The 20,071-nt window shown below is 39.7% G+C and overlaps 1 protein-coding gene and 1 pseudogene across 1 annotated transcript; both read left to right on the forward strand.

Annotated features, from left to right (window-relative positions):
- Nucleotides 1-13,141: 13,141 nt before the first annotated feature.
- Nucleotides 13,142-14,643, forward strand: LOC131394451 (testis-specific Y-encoded-like protein 1). The gene has a single exon (XM_058525821.1). The coding sequence runs from the start codon at nucleotides 13,175-13,177 to the stop codon at nucleotides 14,489-14,491; it is 1,317 nt and encodes a 438-aa protein (XP_058381804.1). The 5' UTR covers nucleotides 13,142-13,174; the 3' UTR covers nucleotides 14,492-14,643.
- Nucleotides 14,644-15,657: 1,014 nt separating this feature from the next.
- Nucleotides 15,658-19,040, forward strand: LOC131394213 (olfactory receptor 7G1-like; annotated as a pseudogene).
- Nucleotides 19,041-20,071: the final 1,031 nt, after the last annotated feature.

A 20,071-nucleotide genomic window follows, 5' to 3' on the forward strand; every position in this document is an offset into this window, starting at 1 on the left:
CTCTGTCTGACTTATTTTGCTTAGCATAATACCTTCAAGGTCCATCTGTGTCGCAAATATGCTGTGTTTTTTTTTTTCCTTTGGTGAGGAAGACTGCCCCTGAAATGACACCTGTTGCCAATCTTCCTCTTTTTGCTTGAAGAAGAGTGGCCCCGAGCTAACATCTGTGCACGCCTTCCTCTGTTTTGTGTGTGGGTCGCTGTCACAGTGTGGCTTGATGAGTGGTGTAGGTCCGTGGCTGGGATCCGAACCCATGAACCCGGGCCACTGAAGTGGAGCACGCTGATTTTAACCACTATGACGCCAGGCTGGCCCCAATGCTCTCTATTTTTATATTATGTATGGTGACATTAAAAAATAGCAACATTTTGAATTTTTAAAAATATTTTAATTGACTTTTCCACTTTATTGAGGCATAATTGACAGATAAAACTGCATAACGTGTAAAATGTGATGGTTTGCCACAGATATCCCTTGTGAAATGATTGACAAAATTGAATTAGTTAACACATCGATCACTTCACATAGTTACCATTTAGTTTGGTTAGAACATTGAAGATATCTCTCTTCACAAATTTAAAGTACATAATAGAGTATTATTAAGTATAGTCAGCGTGCTGTACATTAGATTGCCAGAATATATTCATGTTATAACTGTAAGTTTGTACCCTTTGACGAAAATCTCCCTATTACCCTGACTCCCAGCAGTTGGCAACCATCATTCAACTCTCTGTTTCTATGAGTTTGATTTTTGTTTTTAAGATTCCACATATAAGTGATACCATACAGTATTTGTCTTCTCTGTTGGGCTTATTTCACTTAACATAATGTCCTCTAAGTTCACTCGTGTCATTAAAAATGGCAGAATTTATTGTTTCTATGGCCAAATAATAGTGTTATATATATGTATATAAATATATATACAAAATTTCCTTTATCAATTCACCCATCAATGGACATTAAGGTTGTTTCTATATCTTGGCTATTGTGAATAATGCTAAAATGAACATGTGAGGTCAAATATCACTTCAAGATACTGATTTCATTTCCTTCGCACATATACCCAGAAGTGGGATACAGGCTCACATAGCAGTTCTATTTTTTAAATTGAGTTATAATTGACATATAATATTATATTAGTTTCAGGTGTACAAAATAATGATTGAATATTTGCATATATTGTGAAATGATCACCACAATAAGTCTAGTTAACATCTCTTACCATACATAGTTATAAATTTTTTTCTTGTGATTAGAATTTTAAGATTTACTCTCTTAGCAACTTTCAGGTATTCAATGCAGTATTATTAACAATAGTCACCATGCTGTGAGAATTCAGTAATTAATTTTAAACTTTTTTTTTAAATTTTTTGTTTATTGCAGTAACATTGGTTTATAACACTGTATAAATTTCAGGTGTACATCATTATACTTCTATTTCTGCATAGATTACATCATGTTCACCACCCAAATACTAATTACAACCTATCACCACACCCATGTTCCGAATTATCCCTTTCGCCCTCCTCCCTCCCCCTTCCCCTCTGGTAACCACCAATCCAATCTCTGTCTCTATGTGTTTGTTTATTGTTGTTATTATCTACTACTTAATGAAGGAAATCATACGGTATTTGACCTTCTCCCTCTGACTTATTTCACTTCGCATAATACCCTCAATGTCCATCCATGTTGTCACAAATGGCTGGATTTCATCGTTTAGTATGGCTGAGTAGTATTCCATTGTGTATATATACCACATCTTCTTTATCCATTCATCCCTTCTTGGGCACTTAGGTTGCTTCCAAGTCTTGGCTATTGTGAATAACGCTGCAATGAACACAGGGGTGCTTGTATCTTTACAAATTGGTGTTTTCAAGTTCTTTGGATAAATACCCAGCAGTGGAATAGCTGGATCATATGGTAGTTCTATCCTTGATTTTTTGAGGAATCTCCATACTGTTTTCCATAGTGGCTGCACCAGTTTGCACTCCCACCAGCAGTGTATGAGAGTTCTCTTCTCTCCACATCCTCTCCAACACATGTTGTTTCCAGTCTTGTTAATTATAGCCATTCTGATGGGCGAGAGGTGATATCTCATTGTAGTTTTGATTTGCATTTCCCTGATTGTTAATGATTTTGAACATCTTTTCATGTGTCTTTTGGCCATCTGTGTATCTTCTTTGGAGAAATGTCTATTCAGGTCTTTTGCCCATTTTTTAATTGGGTTGGTAGTTTTTTTGTTGTTGAGATGCATGAGTTCTTTATATATTTTGGAGATTAAGCACTTATCAGATGTATGGTTTGCAAATATCTTCTCCCAGTTGTTAGGTTGTCTTTTCATTTTGTTGATGGTTTCCTTTGCTGTGCAGAAGTTTTTTAGTTTGATATAGTCCCATTTGTTTATTTTTTTCTATTGTTTCTCTTGCCGGGTCAGACATGGTGCTTGAAAGTATGTTGCTAAGACCGATATCGAAGAGCGTACTGCCTGTTTTCTTCTAGAAGTTTCATAGTTTCAGGTCTTACATTCAAGTCTTTAATCCAATTGGAGTTAACTTTTGTGTATGGTGTAAGGTAAGGGTCTACTTCCATTGTTTTGCATGTGGCTATCCAGTTTTCCCAACACCATTTGTTGAAGAGACTTTCTTTTCTCCATTGTATGTTCTTGGCTCCTTTGTTGAAGATTAGCTGTCCGTAAATGTGTGGAATTATTTCTGGGCTTTCGATTCTATTCCATTGATCTGTGTGTCTGTTTTTGTGCCAGTACCATGCTGTTTTGGTTAATATAGCTTTGTAGTACATTTTGAAATCAGGGTGTGTGATACCTCCAGCTTTGTTCTTTTTTCTCAGGATTCCTTTAGCTATTCGGGATCTTTTGTTGTTCCATGTAAATTTTAGGATTCTTTGTTCTATTTCTGTGAAAACTGTTGTTGGAACTTTGATAGGGATTGCGCTGAATATATAGATTGCTTTAGGAAGTATGGACATCTTAACTGTGTTAATTCTTCCAATCCAAGAGCATGGAATATCTTTCCATTTCTTTGTGTCTTCTTCAATTTCTTTCAGCAATGTTTTATAGTTTTCCATGTACCACTCTTTCACCTCTTTGGTTAAGTTTATTCCTAGGTATTTTTTTATTTTTGTTGCAAATGTAAATGGGATTGTATTCTTAATTTCTCTTTCTGCTACATCGTTGTTAGTGTATAGAAATGCAACCGATTTTTGTATGTTGATTTTGTATCCTGCAACTTTACCATATTTGTTTATTACTTCTAAAGGTTTTCTGGTGGATTCTTTAGGGTTTTCTATATATAAAATCATGTCATCTGCAAATAGTGACAGTTTCACTTCTTCCTTTCCAATTTGAATCCCTTTTATTTCTTTCTCTTGCCTGATTGCTCTGGCTAGGACTTCCAGTACTATGTTAAACAGGAGTGGTGACAGTGGGCATCGTTGTCTGCTTCCTGTTCTTAGAGGGATAGGTTTCAATTTTTCACCATTGAGGATGATATTAGTTGTGGGTTTGTCATATATGGTCTTTATTATGTTGAGGTACTTTCCTTCTATACCCATTTTATTCAGAGTTTTTATCATGAATGACTGCTGTACCTTATCAAATGTTTTCTCTGCATCTATTGAGATGATCATGTGATTTTTATTCTTCATTTTATTAATGTGGTGTATTACGTTGATTGATTTGTGAAGGTTGAACCATTCCTGCATACCTGGAATAAATCCCACTTGATCATGGTGTATAATCTTTTTAATGTATTGTTGTATGCTATTTGCTAGTATTTTTGCATCGGGTTCATCAGTGATATTGGCCTGTAATTTTCTTTTTTGTGTTGTCCTTGTCTGGTTTTGGTATTAGGGTAATGTCGGCTTCATAGAATGAGTTGGGAGCTTCCTCTCTCTTCAATTTTTTGGAAGAGTTTGAGAAGGATAAGTATTAGGTCTTCTTTGAATGTTTGGTAGAATTCACCAGGGAAGCCGTCTGGTCCTGACTTTTATTTTGGGGGAGGTTTTTGATTACTGTTTCGATCTCCTTACTGGTGATTGGTCTATTCAAATTCTCTACTTCTTCTTGATCCAGTTTTGGAAGGTTGTATGATTCTAAGAATTTATCCATTTCTTCCAGATTGTCAAATTGGTTGGCATATAGCTTTTCATAGTATTCTTTTATAATCTTTTGTATTTCTGAGGTGTTTGTTGTAATTTCTCCTCTTTCATTTTTGATTTTACTTATTTGAGCCTTCTCTCTTTTTTTCGTGGTGAGTCTAGCTAAAGGTTAGTCAATTTTGTTGATCTTTTCAAAGAACAAGCTCTTGGTTTTTTAAATTTTTTCTATTGCTTTTTTAGTCTCTATTTCATTTATTTCTGCTCTGATTTTTACTATTTCCCTTCTTCTACTCATTTTGGGCCTTGTTTGTGCTTCTTTTTGCAGTTCCTTTAGCGCATTGTTAGATTGTTTATTTGAGATTTTTCTTGTTTGTTGAGATAGACCTGTATTGCTATAAACTTCCCTCTTAGAACCGCTTTTGTTGTATCTCATAAATTCTGGCATGTCGTATTTTCATTTTCATTTGTCTCCAGGTATTTTTGACTTCTTCTTTGATTTCTTCGTTGACCCAGTCGTTGTTCAGTAGCATTTTGTTTAATCTCCACGTATTTGTGGCTTTTCTGATTTTTTTCCTATAGTTGATTTCCAGTTTCATACTGTTGTGGTCAGAAAAGATGCTTGGTATTATTTCAATCTTCTTAAATTTATGGAGACTTGTTTTGTGGCCTAATATGTGATCAATCCTGGAGAATGTTCCATGTGCATTTGAAAAGAACGTGTATTCTTTGGTTTTTGGATGGAATGCTCTGTATATATCTACTAGGTCCATCTGTTCTAGTGTGTCATTTAAGGCCAATGTTTCCTTATTGATCTTCTGTTTGGATGATCTATCCGTTGGTGTAAGTGGAGTGTTAAAGTCCCCTACTATTATTGTGTTACTGTCTATTTCTCCTTTCATGTCTGTTAATAATTGCTTTATATATTTAGGTGCACCTACATTGGGTGCGTAGATATTTACAAGTGTTATATCCTCTTGTTGGATTGTTCCCTTGATCATTATGTAATGCCCTTCTATGTCTCTTTTTACTGTTTTTGTTTTAAAGTGTATTTTTTCTGATATAAGTATTGCTACCCCAGCTTTCTTTTCATTGTCATTTGCATGGAGTATCTTTTTCCATCCTTCCACTTTCAGTTTGTGAACGTCTTTAGGTCTGAAGTGTGTCTGATGACCCAACACACGAATGCTCTGTAGAGTGACATATCTTTGAATTCAGGTTCATGACTCAATTAAACCTCTTTATTTTCAATTGGTCATCAAAATCTGTCCTTTTAAATCCCTATTTCCATTTTAATGTCTCATCAATGGGTTCTTATCACCAAACCTTTGCTATAATTTTTGTAATTAATTTTGATATTAGCAGATATCATAAAAATAAATATAATAATTATCATAAACTGCTCCCATTCCCATTAGCACTTACAGAACTCTATTGCCATTCACAGTTCTCAGCAGTTTTCTCCTACTAATTAATTTTATTCTCTCTAGTGACCTATGACTCAGGTGCTCCAAATCTCTTCTTGTTTATCCATGACCTCATGTAAAGATAGAGGTCAAGTGTGATGAAGTTATGAACACAAAATTCTTGACACTCCAGTAAGAGGTGGAGAAGGGATTTGAACTCAGGCTTCTGGACTTTGGAGCTGAACTCACACCATTATGTGATGCAAACACTGAATAGTACAGATTTAGGAATCCTGAAAGGTCGATCAGATTCCCTTAACTGCCTTCTGAAAACTTTCACCTGAAGAAAGTCACAAGCACTTTCCTTGATTTTGAAGGTCTTCTCATCTCTGGCCACATAGGTAGTATCTACCAGGTGACAGCATCAAAACAGGATCCATTTCAGAACCTGAGATCAAGATTAGAAAATGCTTGTTGAAACCTTAAACTGCTACATCAGATTCTCTTTTCTTACAACATTAGAATGTTAAACATCCTGATAAGGTGATATATAACACATTTCTGTTTTCTTTTTCTTTTTTTTCAGAATGGAAGAGTTGGAGGAAGGTTGAAATGCATGAGGTCTTGAAAAGAATGAAAAGAATTAAAAAACAACAATCTGTTAGTGTTTTCAGAGCAGAATCCTGAGATGAGAAAGATGAAATCTACCAACACCAAAGTCCAGGCTTCTGGATGGGACTGTTGCTAGAGTAGTAGGAAGAGGGAGAAAATGGCCAACTTACCCTAAGAGGGAAAAAGAGAATTGAGTGGTATATCCAGATACCTCAAAAGCCTTGATAGTTGTGGGACTTAAAAATTTAATCAATATAAGTGGAAGCCTAGCACTTAGTGACTGTGAAGTACTTCTTATTTAAGATGATCGTGACAACTGGAAGAGAAAATTAGACCTTATTTTTGGAAATTACTTATCTTCTTCAGCACAGAAAAATACTCACACATGCACACACAGCAGTGTATGAAATAAATACATGCACACTATTTTCTGTTTAACTACCAATCACATCTTTACATGCAAAGCAAAAAAAAATAACATACATATTTACATGTTAAACTAACAAGAGTCATAATTATCCTATTAAGAGGTAATTACCTCTAAATCTATTTTCCTGTTCTTTTCTCACTCCCACAATAACTCATTGAGATCTGCCCCTTCCTTAATTTCTCTCTTTCTATTAGACTATGGAAATAATTAATCCCTTGCTACTCAGCAGTTTGATAGATTCCCTATTGCTTTCATTTTTTGACACCTCTGTCTCTGCTGTATAATAAACAGATAATGTTGGGAAAAAATTGAATATCAGTCATAGAAGTTCAGATCATTCCCCTCTGTTTCTGTTAGGCCCCATCAAATCTGGATCAGGAAGCCCAACCACTAGCTCCCAGAAGAATACTCAGTTTACGAACCAGGATCAACTCAAGGACTCTAGTATATCCTGTGTTATGATGAGTTCCTAAAAATATATCATTGGATCACCCAAAACAGACAAGAGCTAATTGACTATGTCCTGGGTACATCAATATATCTGCCAATTATTCTTATGAACCAATGATTTAGCAAAAGTCTATAAAGCAGTGTCTTAACTGAGTAACTCACTAGGATACTAATGTTTACATGTGAATGTCTCTAGGTAACCTCTGCTTCATGAATTAGAAAATATAGGTCCTTAGGGTAAAGAAAATAAGTAATCATAAAAATATCAATCAAGATTTTGACCCAGACAAAGCTGAGTTTAATTTCAGCTCCAGAACTTGCTTTTTAAGCAAGAAAAATTTTAAACTGTGCCAAAAGACTCAGTTTCCCCATTTGGATTATAGGAACCATAATAAAACCTGTAGGTATGTCGCAAGGATGAGTAACGAGTACAAAAAATCACAGTGTTTGATATATGAGGCATTCTATATTTCCTGTCATGATTTGTTTCTGCCATGAACACAAGTGCACCACCTGCATACATTACAGAGGGGAAGTGATGGGTGCGGCAAGGTGAAAGGAGAGAGGAGAAAAAAAGAACATCTTTAGTATGACAACTGTCAACTTCAGGGAAGAATGTGTGGAATCTTCTGCTGGGAATCTCGTTTTTGTGGAGAAACAAGAGGAGTGAACAACCCAAACAAACATCAATGGTTAGTGGTCATTTCTCAAGGACATGTGATAAAATGTATAGCAATTAAAATAAATCAATTAGACCTAGATGTGTCAACACAAAGAATAAATACCCCAAGGAGGAAAGTAAATTGCCTAACAAGACAAGTAAGCATGATAAAGTTTAAATGTCTAAAATAACACTGATAGTAAAACTTTAATTTTTTATGAAAATTTCAAGTGTACAAAAAATACAAAGAAAGCAATAAAGTCCTGGATATTCACCACAACGCACTAAATTAAAGTATATTTCCATATTTGTATTAGATATTTTCAAGGAAATAAAATATTACATATTTATTTTTCTGAATTCTCAATCACTTTTCCTTCCTCAAAAGAACCACTATACTGAACTTGATATGCATTACTCCCCTTGGTTGTAATGACTGACTATGAGTCTATTCATAAACCATGGTCTTGTTTTGCATTTTATTTTATTTATTTATTTATTTTTTCAGATTTTTTTTTACCATGAAATTTTAGGTAACAGTGATATTTAGATTTTAGTTCTGTAATTCCTTATTATAGAATTACTTTAAGCATAGTTGCTTTTCTTTATAACACTTTAACATTAAATGAGTTTAAAATTTATTAGTACCACTTTATGCTGAAAGTAAATATTTATTTTATAGATAAGCTGGGAATAATTAATGAAAATATTTTTAGATACAGAGCAGCCAGGATATATAAATATTTTCATTAATTATTGTTTTGCATTTTAAACATTACATGCTGTACATGGCATTTTGCATTTGGCTTTTAGAAACAACACATTTAATGTCTTAGTACATTTTTCTCTGGTTAATTAACTTTGACTATTTTAGCTTATTCTAACATTTTATTACATAACTATTTATTTATCCCTTCTCCAACTCCGGGACATTTTCATTACTGCCTTTGCACACATACATACACACACATAATGTATAAAACAATTTTAACAAACACTTGGCAAACAGCAAAATTCAAGACTGTGGTTGTCTCTGGGAATGGACAAGGACATAAAGAGTATGCTATATTTATTGACGTTATTTTTATACTTTAAGAAAAGAACTCCAATAGAAAATACTAACATTTATTAATTCTGGAAACACTGACACATGCTTGTCTATTGTATTATTCTATGCTTTCCCGTCTTTTAAAATATTTCATATTACTAAAGAGAAACAGGTAGACTGGGCTGTCATGTTGGGATCTGCCTTATTCTCCAACTCCTCTCTTTCTGAATACTTGAAACCAGGACACAGTGTCAAAATCTTTTTTCTTCTAGAAAGTGGAATCATGAGCCAGGAATGGAAAGGAAAAGAGAAGCTAGTCACGCAGTTCTGCCCCTTGCCAAGTAAATTAAAAAAAATATTATAGATTTCTAAAATATTCTTCAAAATTGAACAAGCATAGATTGTCTTGAGGATGGGAAGTCTCAGGACTTTAAGATCAGAGTAGGAGATTATTAGAATGAGAGATGCTCAAGTACTGGTGCAAAGGTATAAGCAAATAAGTTCAGGAGAAGTTAATGACCACCAGGCAGGGAGCTCAAAGGTGACCTAGTTCTGCTCATCTTCTCCATGGACTCTCCTCACAGCTGCCCCCAGATGGAGTTGTAAACAAGACCTGTCCCTATTTGAAAAACATAAACTGGAGGACTTCAGATTACCTGGGTGCCAACACTAAGGAATGACATTCCATTCTTCCCTGGATGTGAAGGAGAAAAATGAAAGTTCTGTTCTCAGCGAGCACAGAAAGACAGTGAAGCACTGGGATCCTGGGCAGAAATGATGGTCCCTGGGACTAGGCTCCGGTGGGTTGCGTACTGATCTGGGCATGGTTGTTGAATGTGGTGGTCACAGTCAGAATATTTGCAGTCTCTGCGTCCCCTGGGGGTTCAAGATCCAAAGTTCTTCATTAGTCAAACTCTTCTACTCTCCTGTGATCAGAGGGCAGCAGAAATCCTTGTGGAGCAAGGCTCAGAGATGAAGAACTTTGCTTTGGCTCATTCTCTCACCTTGACAGATAAAACGTATGCCATCTTCTTCTCTGTACCTTTCTTGGGTCACATTCATTTCAAGGACCTCATACGTCAACACACCTTCCTTCTATTATTGGATTCTGGTCTTCTTTTTAAGGTATATTTAAAGGCAACCATGTCCTAACAACAGTATGAGGAAGACTGATACTACATTTAAGCTAATAAATACAATTTCTTTATATAGGTACCTATATATTAACTGTATAAATACGTGATAATATATGAATGTACCCTAATAATGCAAACACTAAGGACTAATTTAATGTATAGCTCACTGAATGTTGATTCTGCTTGTGTATATTATATTTAGTTTATAATATATTCTGAAACTGAAACGTAACGGTCATTTATTCTCTTTATAGAATTTCACTACCAATTTTCTCCCTTTTAGTATTTGTTTCAAAATCTTTTTTTTCACGTTATAGACCTTGGCTTGAAATTATGGTTCTTGGTTATCAATGTTGTTGCAGTAAATTACAGATTATCAGTGTAGCAGTCCATCTGTGATACAACGTACCTTTGAGGATGTAACCATAAGATTTGGGGCTTGTTGGTTATAACAACAAATTTTATTTTACATGACTGTTATAATGCAATTGTTAAGACAAGGGTAGATACAACAGACTTATTGATCAGAAAAGAGAGCCCAGATGATAGAATTCTTTGCTCAGTAGCTTTCTTGTGGATTCTTTGGGGTTTTCTATGTACAGGATTGTTTCCCTGTGAATAGAGATAATTTCACTTCTTTCTTTCCAATTTCGATGTCTTTTATGACATTTTCTTGACTAATAGCTCTGGCTAAACTTCCAGTACAGTGTTGACAAGCAGTCGTGAAACAGGCTTCCTTGCCTTGCTCCTGATATTAGGGAGAAAGCTTTCGGTCTTTCACCATTGAGTGTGATGTTAGCTGTGGTTTTTTCATTAACATCTTTTATCACATTGAGGAATTATTTCACTATCCTTAGTTTTCTGAGGGTTTTTATCATGAATGGATTTTATGAAATTCCTTTTCTTCATCAAGTTAAATGATCATGTGATGTTTTCCCTTTGCTTTATTAACGTAGTCATTTAAATTGATTGATTTTCTTATGTTGTACCACTCTCGAGTTCTTAGATAAACAGCATTTGGTTATGGTAAATTATCCTTTAAATGTGGAGTTGGATTCAACTTGTGAATATTCTGCTGAGGGTTTTTTTTCTTTTTTCATGAGGAAGACCAGCTCCGAGCTAACATCCGATGCCAATCTTCCTCTTTTGTGCTGAGGAAGATTGGCCCTGGGCTAACACCCGTGCCCATCTTCTTCTACTTTATATGGGACACCGCCACAGCATGGCTTGACAAGCGTTGCGTCGGTGCACACCCTGGATCTGAACCTGTGAACCCCACGCCATCTAAGCAGTGCTCACCCACTTAACCGTTGCGCCACGGGGCTGGGCGCTCTGCTGTGGATTTTTGCATCTGTACTTATCAGGAGATTTGCTCTGTAGTTTTTTTTTTGTCTTGTGATGTCTTTTCAGGGCTTCGTTGTCAGGGTAATGGTTCTTCATGAGATGCACTAAGAAGTGTTGCCACCTGTTGAAATCTTTTGGAGGAATTTGAGGATTTTTGGTGTTAATTCTTCTTTAAATGTTCAGTAGAATTCACCAGTGAAACCATGTCACCACGGGCTTTTCTTGTGATTTTTTTCATTACTGATTCAATCTCCTAGCTCATTATTTGTTCAGATTTTCTACTTCTTCTTGATTCAGTCTTAGTATGCTATATGTTTCTAAGAATTTATCCATTTCTTCTAGGTTATGCAATTTGTTGGCCTATAATTTTTCATATTAGTCTCTTATAACCCTTTGTGTGTCCATGGTATCAATTTTAATGTCTCTTCTTTCATTTCTGATTTTATTTTTTGAGTCTTCTTTTTTCTTAGACTAGCTAAAGGTTAGTCGATTTTGTTTATCTTTTGAAAACACCAGCTCTTTGTTCTGTTGATATTTTCTATTGTCTTCTGATCTCTATCTCATTCCTTTCGGTTTGTATTTTTATATTTATATATTCTTTAGTTCTGAAGGACAGCTGTGCTGAGTAATGTGTTCCTGGTTGGCAGTATTTTTACTTTCAATGTTTTGTATATATCACACCAGTCTCTCCTGGCCTGCAAGGTTTATGCTGAAGTCGGCTGATTACCTTACAGGGTATCGGTTATAATGGACAAACGTCTTTTGTCTTGTAGCACCTCCAGTGAAGAGGAACTTTGACAGACAGTTGTGATGGTTAGGATTGGCAGAGTGTGTGCAGTCTGCTGTGTGTGCTGGTTGGAGTCTTTTGCATGGTGTCGTAGGCCAGCTGTGGACACTTGCATGGTGGTGAGGGTCAGGGCCATGGGCAAGGGTCAGGTGTGGGTATGCGCATAGTAGTAGAGGCCAGCGATGGAGGTTGAGGCTCTGCCCGTGCATTCACAGCTGTGGTATCTGGGGCTAGTGGTATGCTTTTGTGCCACTACAGGAATAGCCATAGGTGTGCATGAGGCTGGGGGTCAGTGAGAGGAAATTGTTCAGCTGTATGCATGTATAGAGCTGTGGGGGCTGGGGCAAGCTGCATGTGGGTGCTCAGTGGCCATGCCGGATTCTAGGATCATGTTACCATGGCAGTGGGGATGGGGTGGGACTCAAGCTGTGGGAGTCTTTCAAGGTCAATTCCTGCAGGACACCTGGTGACAAAAGCTATGAGAGTCCGTAGCAGCTGAGTTGGCTGTTGGTTTCCTCAGGAGTGAAAATTTCTGGGTCTGTCTGTTGAGCTAGCTACTGGGGTCTGCAGTGGTAAACACTGGATAAACAAAATATGGTATATGCCTAAAATGGAATACTGTTTAGCCTTAGAAAGGAAGGACATTCTGACACATTCTGCAACATGGATCAATACTGAGGACAACACACTAAGTGAAAAAGACAGTTTTTAAAAGAGACAAATACTGAAAGATTCTATTCACAAGAGGTACCTGGAGTGGTCAAATTGATGAAGTTAAAAATGGAACGGTGATTACCAGGGGCCTGGAGAAGCGGGGGATTTGGGCCTTGTTTAAAGGGTGTAGAGTTTTATTTTTGCCAGATAAAATATTTCTGGATTGCTGGTGATTGGTTGCATAGCACTGAGAAGTACTTAACATTAATGAACTATATGCTTAAAAACGGTTACAACGGACCCGCTTAAATCCCCACAAGTCAAACTATGACGACACAGTCGGACGACACCCGCGATGGAGACAAATACGGGAACACCGAATTCTTGCGTTACGATATCTACAGCCCTGACGTCACTCTCACGAAGACTCTCGCGAGACTAGCGAGTGGGTGGGGCCACCCGGCGGTTTGAGCCAAGGGAAGCTTCTGTAGGAAAGCAGCCGTTAACGTACTGTTGGTCTGACTACTGCCAACATGAGCGGCCAGGATGGCGTCGAGAGGAAGCCTCTCGCCCAAACCCGCAGCCTCACGGCTCCCCACCGTGCCTCAGGAGACGCGGACCCGCACCTGTGCCCCAAGCTCGGTGAGGAAACCGAGGCGTCACTAGTGACGGCGGAGACGGGTGAGCAGAGCTTGGAGGCCGCCGCCCTCCCACCGCCCCGGCTTCCAGAGGAGGGGGGAGCGCCCCAGGACCCCGCGGGCTGTGGCCGTGCTCCCCAGATCCGAGGCGGTGGGGATCGCAGTTGCGTAGCGACCAAAGCGGGGCAAGAAGAGACTGCGCCTCCCACGGACGGCCTGGAAGCGGCGTCTGCGTCCGTGGCGACGGACAGCAGCCTGGAAAATGGCTGTCAGCGTGCAGAGCCGCGCGGCCTCGGCGACGAGAAGGCCCTAGAAGCCTGTGGCGCAGAGAGGTCCGGGTCTGAGGTGATGGCGGAGGCGAGGGCCGAGGAAGCGAAGACCGAAAAGTGCCCCGTCTTCTCGGGAGCAGGGGATGAGGAGGTGGTGCAGAAGGAAGGAGCGAAGGAGGAGGACGGAGGGAGGCAGGCGATGGAGGTGGAGGAGAGGCCAGTAGGTGGAGAAACAGAAATGGTGGAGGGACATAGAGCGGTGGAGGAGGTGCGGGAGGAGGCAGGGCCCCAGCCCCTGGGCGTGGATCTCCGCATGAACGCGCTGGGGGCCATCCAGCTGGAACTGGGCGCAGTGAAGGCTCGGGCTGACAGGGCCTTTCAGCAGCTGGAGCAAAGATTTGGACGGATGCGTCGACACTACGTGGCGCGGAGGGACTACATCATTCAGAATATCCCGGGCTTCTGGTTCACTGCCTTTCGGAACCACCCCGAGTTGTCCCCCCTGATTAGGGGCCAGGATGCAGCGATGTTAAGATACCTAACCAATTTGGAGGTGAAGGAGCTCAGACCCCCTGGAACTGGGTGGGAGTTCAAGTTCTTCTTTCGAAGAAACCCCTACTTCCTAAACAAGGTGATTGTCAAGGAATGTGAGGTCAGACCGTCTGGCGGGGTGGTGTCTCTTTCCACTCCAATCATATGGCACCAGGGCCGTGAACCCCCGTGCTTCTATGGCAGGAACCCAGATATCGTCTGCAGTTTCTTCACCTGGTTTTCAGACCACAGCCTTCCAGAGTCTGACAGGATTGCTGAGATTATCAAAGAGGACCTGTGGCCAAATCCACTGCAATACTACCTGTTGGTTGAAGGCGCCCGTAGAGCCAGACATCGCCCAATAAGGGAGCCAGTGGAGATGCCCAGGCCATTTGGGTTCCAGTCTGGTTAAACTTTGCCCTTGGGAATACTCTTGCAGAAGGTCCCCTACCACCTCTTGCTGGACCTGTGCTTTGACAACAGAAATGGGGTTGCCTTCTACTTTTTTTTTTTTCCCTGACATTTCTGCAGATTTTTTCCTCTGGACATTCGGTTCCTTCAACTTCAAGGTTGGACTTGCATAGCCATGCTCTTCAACTTCCACGTAGCCTTCTTGCTGTTCTCTATTACTGTCATATACTGCATGGCCGTGACTCACACTACTCCTAAGCCAACCAAATGATACTGCAGATTTCACGCCTTTGTCTGCACTGCTTGGACCCTGTTTGTTCTCAGGGACTCTGGTTTGGCTCTGACTGCGTGGAATTCCAGCTTTGTCTAGGAGCCCATTCTACCCACTTTGCTGTGCAGTGAAGGCATATAGCCTCTGGACAGTTGTGTGGCATTAATGATACCAAAGGAGAGCAGCAGTGGGTCACATGGTCTTTGTGATTTATGTGACTCTGTTGCTCCTCTTGCACCTGTGGTGACCTCCTGTTGTTGCCTACTACTAACTATGCCCACCCCTCTTGGCTGCTACCTACTGGAGGAACATTTTCCAGACCACTGTCAACCCCACTGTCTGGTTTCTGGTAAACAAGCATTTCCAGAACTGGTGGTGGACCCAGGGTTCCTGCTAGCACACAAAAGACATCTCCTCTGTTCCTTACCCCCCTCTTCCCTCCACCCCCATCATCCAGGAACCCCTCTAACTGTTAGGCAAGTGGTTGATGTGAGAAATTAGACCTTTTCTTTGTGGCAAGAGTAAGGATGGTGTCCATTCCAAGTACCAGGCTTCTCAGCCTCAGCTAGTGAATTGACACAAAACCTAGATACCTCTTTGTGCCTCCTTTCCTCAGCCTGAACATGATTAAATGCCAGGGTGTCGGTACACTTTCCCTCTGTCTCTCTCTCCTGTCTCTTAAAAAAAAAAGTGATAGCTCAGCAACATCTGCCTAAGCAGAGATTTTAGTTTGATTTGGCTCTCTTCGTTATTTCCAGGTACAGGAAAATGTACTGCCAGAGCTTTTATTTCCATCTGTTCTCTTCCCCACCCTCTCTTCCACCCACTTTAGTAACACCTAGAGGATTTAAAGGGAGGCAGATCTAGATGGAATGAAAAGTGATATCTAGTTCCTAATGGATGGAAGAACTAAAGGGATTGTTACGGGTGCCCTAAGCCAGGGAAACCAAACTAAAGACCACAGGCAAAAATGTGCCAGGTAAAAATGGGGCCTAAAATGAAGAGTGGCTGACAGAAAGCCTTCAAGGAAAAGGTTCTTTCTGTGCCTGTGGTAATGGGAGGAGAAATCCTTTAACTCAGGATTTCTATTGGAGAGTCGAAGGGAGTTGGAGTGTTAAATACGTTGCCTCTGAGAAGAGTTCTTTAAAGAAACACAAACAATGCAAGTTTGGGTGCTTTCTCTTGTGTTTTCTTTTGATTTAATTTATGCAGAAGATTAATCTGAGCCCTTTATTTCACAAGTATTTAGTCAAATCCTGTTCTTTTCTCTGTTTCTGCTTACTGGGGAAATTGAGCTGTACAGGCTTTCTTTTGCGTTTAATTGGGAGCATTTGGAAAAATAGCAAGCTTGCTTTCCTGTATGATATAAAGACTGAAATGAGTATTCATAATGGTTTTCAAGTTGTTTCTGTTAAACCTATATCCTGAGGTATATAATTTGAATTACTTGTTCTTGTCGGATTCTGAAGACTGTGGAAATTGTTGTCTTCGTAGAAAAATAACCTTCAAAAACTGTTTAGCTTTAATTGTCTTAGTTGATAATTTGCTCCGGTAACAACTTAGTAATTGATGTGTCTCTTTTCCTAAATAGAATTCATGCTTGTGAGATGGCTCTGTCAAACTGAAAGTATAACATTTGCCTGTTTGTCTTTCCCTATATGCATAATAATAAAATAAAAATGTTAGTCTGCTAAAAAAATGATTATGATGGCAAATTTTGTGTTAATGTTTCAATCCACAGTCATGTAAAGTAAAGAAAACTCTACGTTGAAATTAGACAAGAGGATTGTGAAACCCTAAATGGAAGTAACTGATGTGTCTGTATCGATCAAAGACAGAATTGTCATGGAGAATAGATTAGTATCTGTTGTGTAAAATATACACAGTGAAGATTAAGTTTCAAGAAACATTTAATGACTCTAGAGTGTCGCATTTTCACAATAACTTAGCCAAATTTTTAGATATATTATATAATATACAGTATATATATCTGTGTGTGTGTATATATATATATAGTGTGTGTGTGCATAGGTATATATCACACACACACTATATTTTAGCACATCAAAATGGAATCAGAATTCCTAATGTTGTTGATTAGATAGCAGGGTCTCTGTTCACAACTAAGAAAACAAGACTGGAATCCAGTTAGAAAAGGATGGTGTGTCCACATTTGCCAGGCAAATGCATTTGAAATGCAGATGAGTGGACACAGATGGAGAAAGGTAGATGGTGTACAGCTTGTCTCACAGGGTCAGGGAAGCAGCCATCCTGAATTCCTCCCTTCTAGAGCCTTTGTCTTTAATGATTTGCATTTTCCTAGGATGTCAATGACAATAAAATTGCTTGGCTAAAGAGGAACTTTGGAAGTTGAACCTCTAGGCATAAAGAAACTGCAACCTGCTTGTGACCATCTGATTCAACAATCCTTCCCATGAAAAGAAGTAGCTCACCTGAGCCTCCTCCCATAGATGATCCCTCTTGCCCAGGAGCCTGGGACCCATTCATCCCTCTGTCCTTCCTGAGGACAGATCTCCTAGATGGTACATTCAGTGGAGTTGTCAAGCATCATTCCACTGCGATGTCAGTCATGTAACCGAACATCCCTTAGCCGATGTTTGCAAAGGAAAGCAGGTGTTGTACTAAAGGTGTTCATCCAGGGGAAGCTGTGAAGAGAGTACATACATCAGATGATTAGAACTAAGTCCCCCATGGTCCTCCTGCCTAACTCTCTGTCATCTTCTTCACAAGTTTCCTTGCACTTTGCACCAGTACTCAAGCACCTCTCATTTGCTAATCTCCTACTCACTCTACTATGACCAGGACCATTTTCCTCCTGAGTAGAAATCTGCTTTTTCTGAAAAATGATGACTGTTATAAATTTCTCTGACATTTACTTGCAGTCTTAAGGTGGTGGAAGGCAAGAAGTTTGGTAAAGTCTGCTTTGTCTTCCCATTCCTGGTTCTTGATATACCTATGTGTTATCTTAGTTGCCTGCCTCTGAGGCCCCTGGGGACCCAGACAGAAACTTCAGTTGCCTCCCTAGTCTGATTCTCTGCATAAAATTGCTAAATGTTTCAAATAATCAAATTTTAAAAATGACCATCCCTGATGCTTGCAAGAATTAACAATGCATGGCACTCTGCTCTATCAGCTTCAGGTTTCTTGCTTTTTATTTTTTAAATAACAGAATAATATGCATACAGAAGGCACCTATTTCTTATTCCTCTCTCCTGGTCTCCATTCCATCCCAAGATAGTGTTCGCCTCTGATGATGCTCCTCCTGCTGGACTAGAAAACGGACTTTTGATTGTGTTGTCAGTCTATATTTCCCAAGAGATTCATCAACAACATGGAACCTAGAAACAACAGATGTTTCAGAATTCCTTCTTGTGGATGTGACAGAAGATCCAGAACTGCAGCCTCTCCTCTTCATTCTGTTCCTGTCCATATACACAGTCACCATCCTGGGAAACCTACTCACCATCCTGACTGTCATCTCTGACTCCCACTTGCACACCCCCATGTACTCCTTTCTCTCGAATCTGTCCTTTACTGACATCTGTTTAAGCACAACCACGATCCCCAAAAAGCTGAGGAACATCAAACACAGAATCAGAGCATCACTTATTCAGGCTGCCTTACACAGATTTACTTACCCCTGGTTTTTGCCAGTTTGGAAAGTTTTCTTCTTGCAGCAATGGCCTATGATCGTTCTGTGGCCATTGGTCACCCACTGAGGTACACAGTCACCATGAGTTCCCACTTCTGTAGACTTCTGATTGTCTTCTCCCTGTTCATAGTATCATGGATGCCCTCCTCCACAGTCTGATGGTGTTGCAGCTGACCTTCTGCGTGAACCTGGAAATCCCCCTCTTCTTCTGTGAAGTTGTTCAGCTCATGAAACTTGCGTGTTCTGATATCGATAACATCCTGCTATATTCTGCAACTAGTGTATTTGGTGGTATTCCTGTGTGTGGAACCATTTTGTCTTATACTAAAATAGTCTCTGTTTTGGGAATGCCATCAGTGGGTGGAAGGTATAAAGCTTTTTCCTCCTGTGGTTCTCACCTCTCAGTTGAGTCCTTATTCTATGGGACAGGTTTTTGGGGTGTACATTCGTCCTGCTCTTGCTAACTCTTTCAAAAACACTGCAGTGGCTTCAATGATACATAGTGTTTTTCCTCAAATGCTGTACCCCTTCATCTATAGCCTGAGGAACAGGGACATGAAGGGAGCCTTGAGAAAACTCACCGGTAGGACATCTTCTCTTTTTTGATTGTGTCATTTGTTTTGGACTGGGGTTTTTATTTTATTTTTTAAAGATTTTATTTATTTATTTATTTTCCCCCCAAAGCCCCAGTAGACAGTTGTATGTCATAGTTGCACAGCCTTCTAGTTGCTGTATGTGGGACGCGGCCCCAGCATGGCCGGAGAAGCGGTGCGTCTGTGCGCGCCCGGGATCCGAACCCGGGCCGCCAGCAGCGGAGCACGCGCACTTAACCGCTAAGCCACGGGGCCGGCCCTGGACTGGGGTTTTTAGAATGAGTCAAAGTGACAGAGGTACTGGGTGAGCCAGAATGTCTGATTCTTGCATCATCAACATCTTGTAAATGACTAGATAATATAATGGGTAAGTGAATTTTAACTTGGGTTTGAAACCTCACTTGCTCTTTGTATACCTCTGTAGTGTTTCAAAAATGAGTTCCAGTTCCTAAGCTCAGTGCCTTTGTTGGGGTCCTTAGAAGCCACCCTGAGGCAATGATTATACTGATATTGTTGGTACAGTAGAAGGAGAAAAGTGGGAGAAGTTGGATAGGTCAGGGGGAGGACCCAGTAAGTCTGTTGTCATAGCAGAGACCTGATTCTGCCTGATCTCATGGTTAGCATCATGTTAATTGCACCCAAGAGACAAGCCTACTTTGAGACATATGAGGAGCTGTTCTTACATGATCCAATACAGTAACTCCTGAGATCTGTCACTGGTCAACTGCATCTGTGCAGGGCAACATCAGCATCCACTACACTCAGTTTTACCATCCATAAATTGCTATAATGTGATTATCAGTGGTTAGAGATGATTGTGAGACATTTGATCTTGATCGGTGAGAAAGCCATTGTTTCTATTAAGAGAAAGTACCCCTATTCTAATAGGACAAACCAATACAGCTAGTTATCTTTTATTACTAGGACTTCGGAGGTAGGGAATATAGAGGAAAATTCATTTACTCCTCCATGTGGTGCCTTTTTCCTGGAGCTGGTTCCCCTCATGGGTCCAAATGGCTGCAACAGATGAAGGCATCATAGCTA

Source organism: Diceros bicornis, chromosome 30 (genome assembly GCF_020826845.1).
Source record: "Diceros bicornis minor isolate mBicDic1 chromosome 30, mDicBic1.mat.cur, whole genome shotgun sequence".
Lineage (NCBI taxonomy): Eukaryota > Metazoa > Chordata > Mammalia > Perissodactyla > Rhinocerotidae > Diceros > Diceros bicornis.

Bases quoted from the DNA above. Each gene is read 5' to 3' on its own strand.
- LOC131394451 (XM_058525821.1), top strand. From the start codon at position 13,175: ATGAGCGGCCAGGATGGCGTCGAGAGGAAGCCTCTCGCCCAAACCCGC.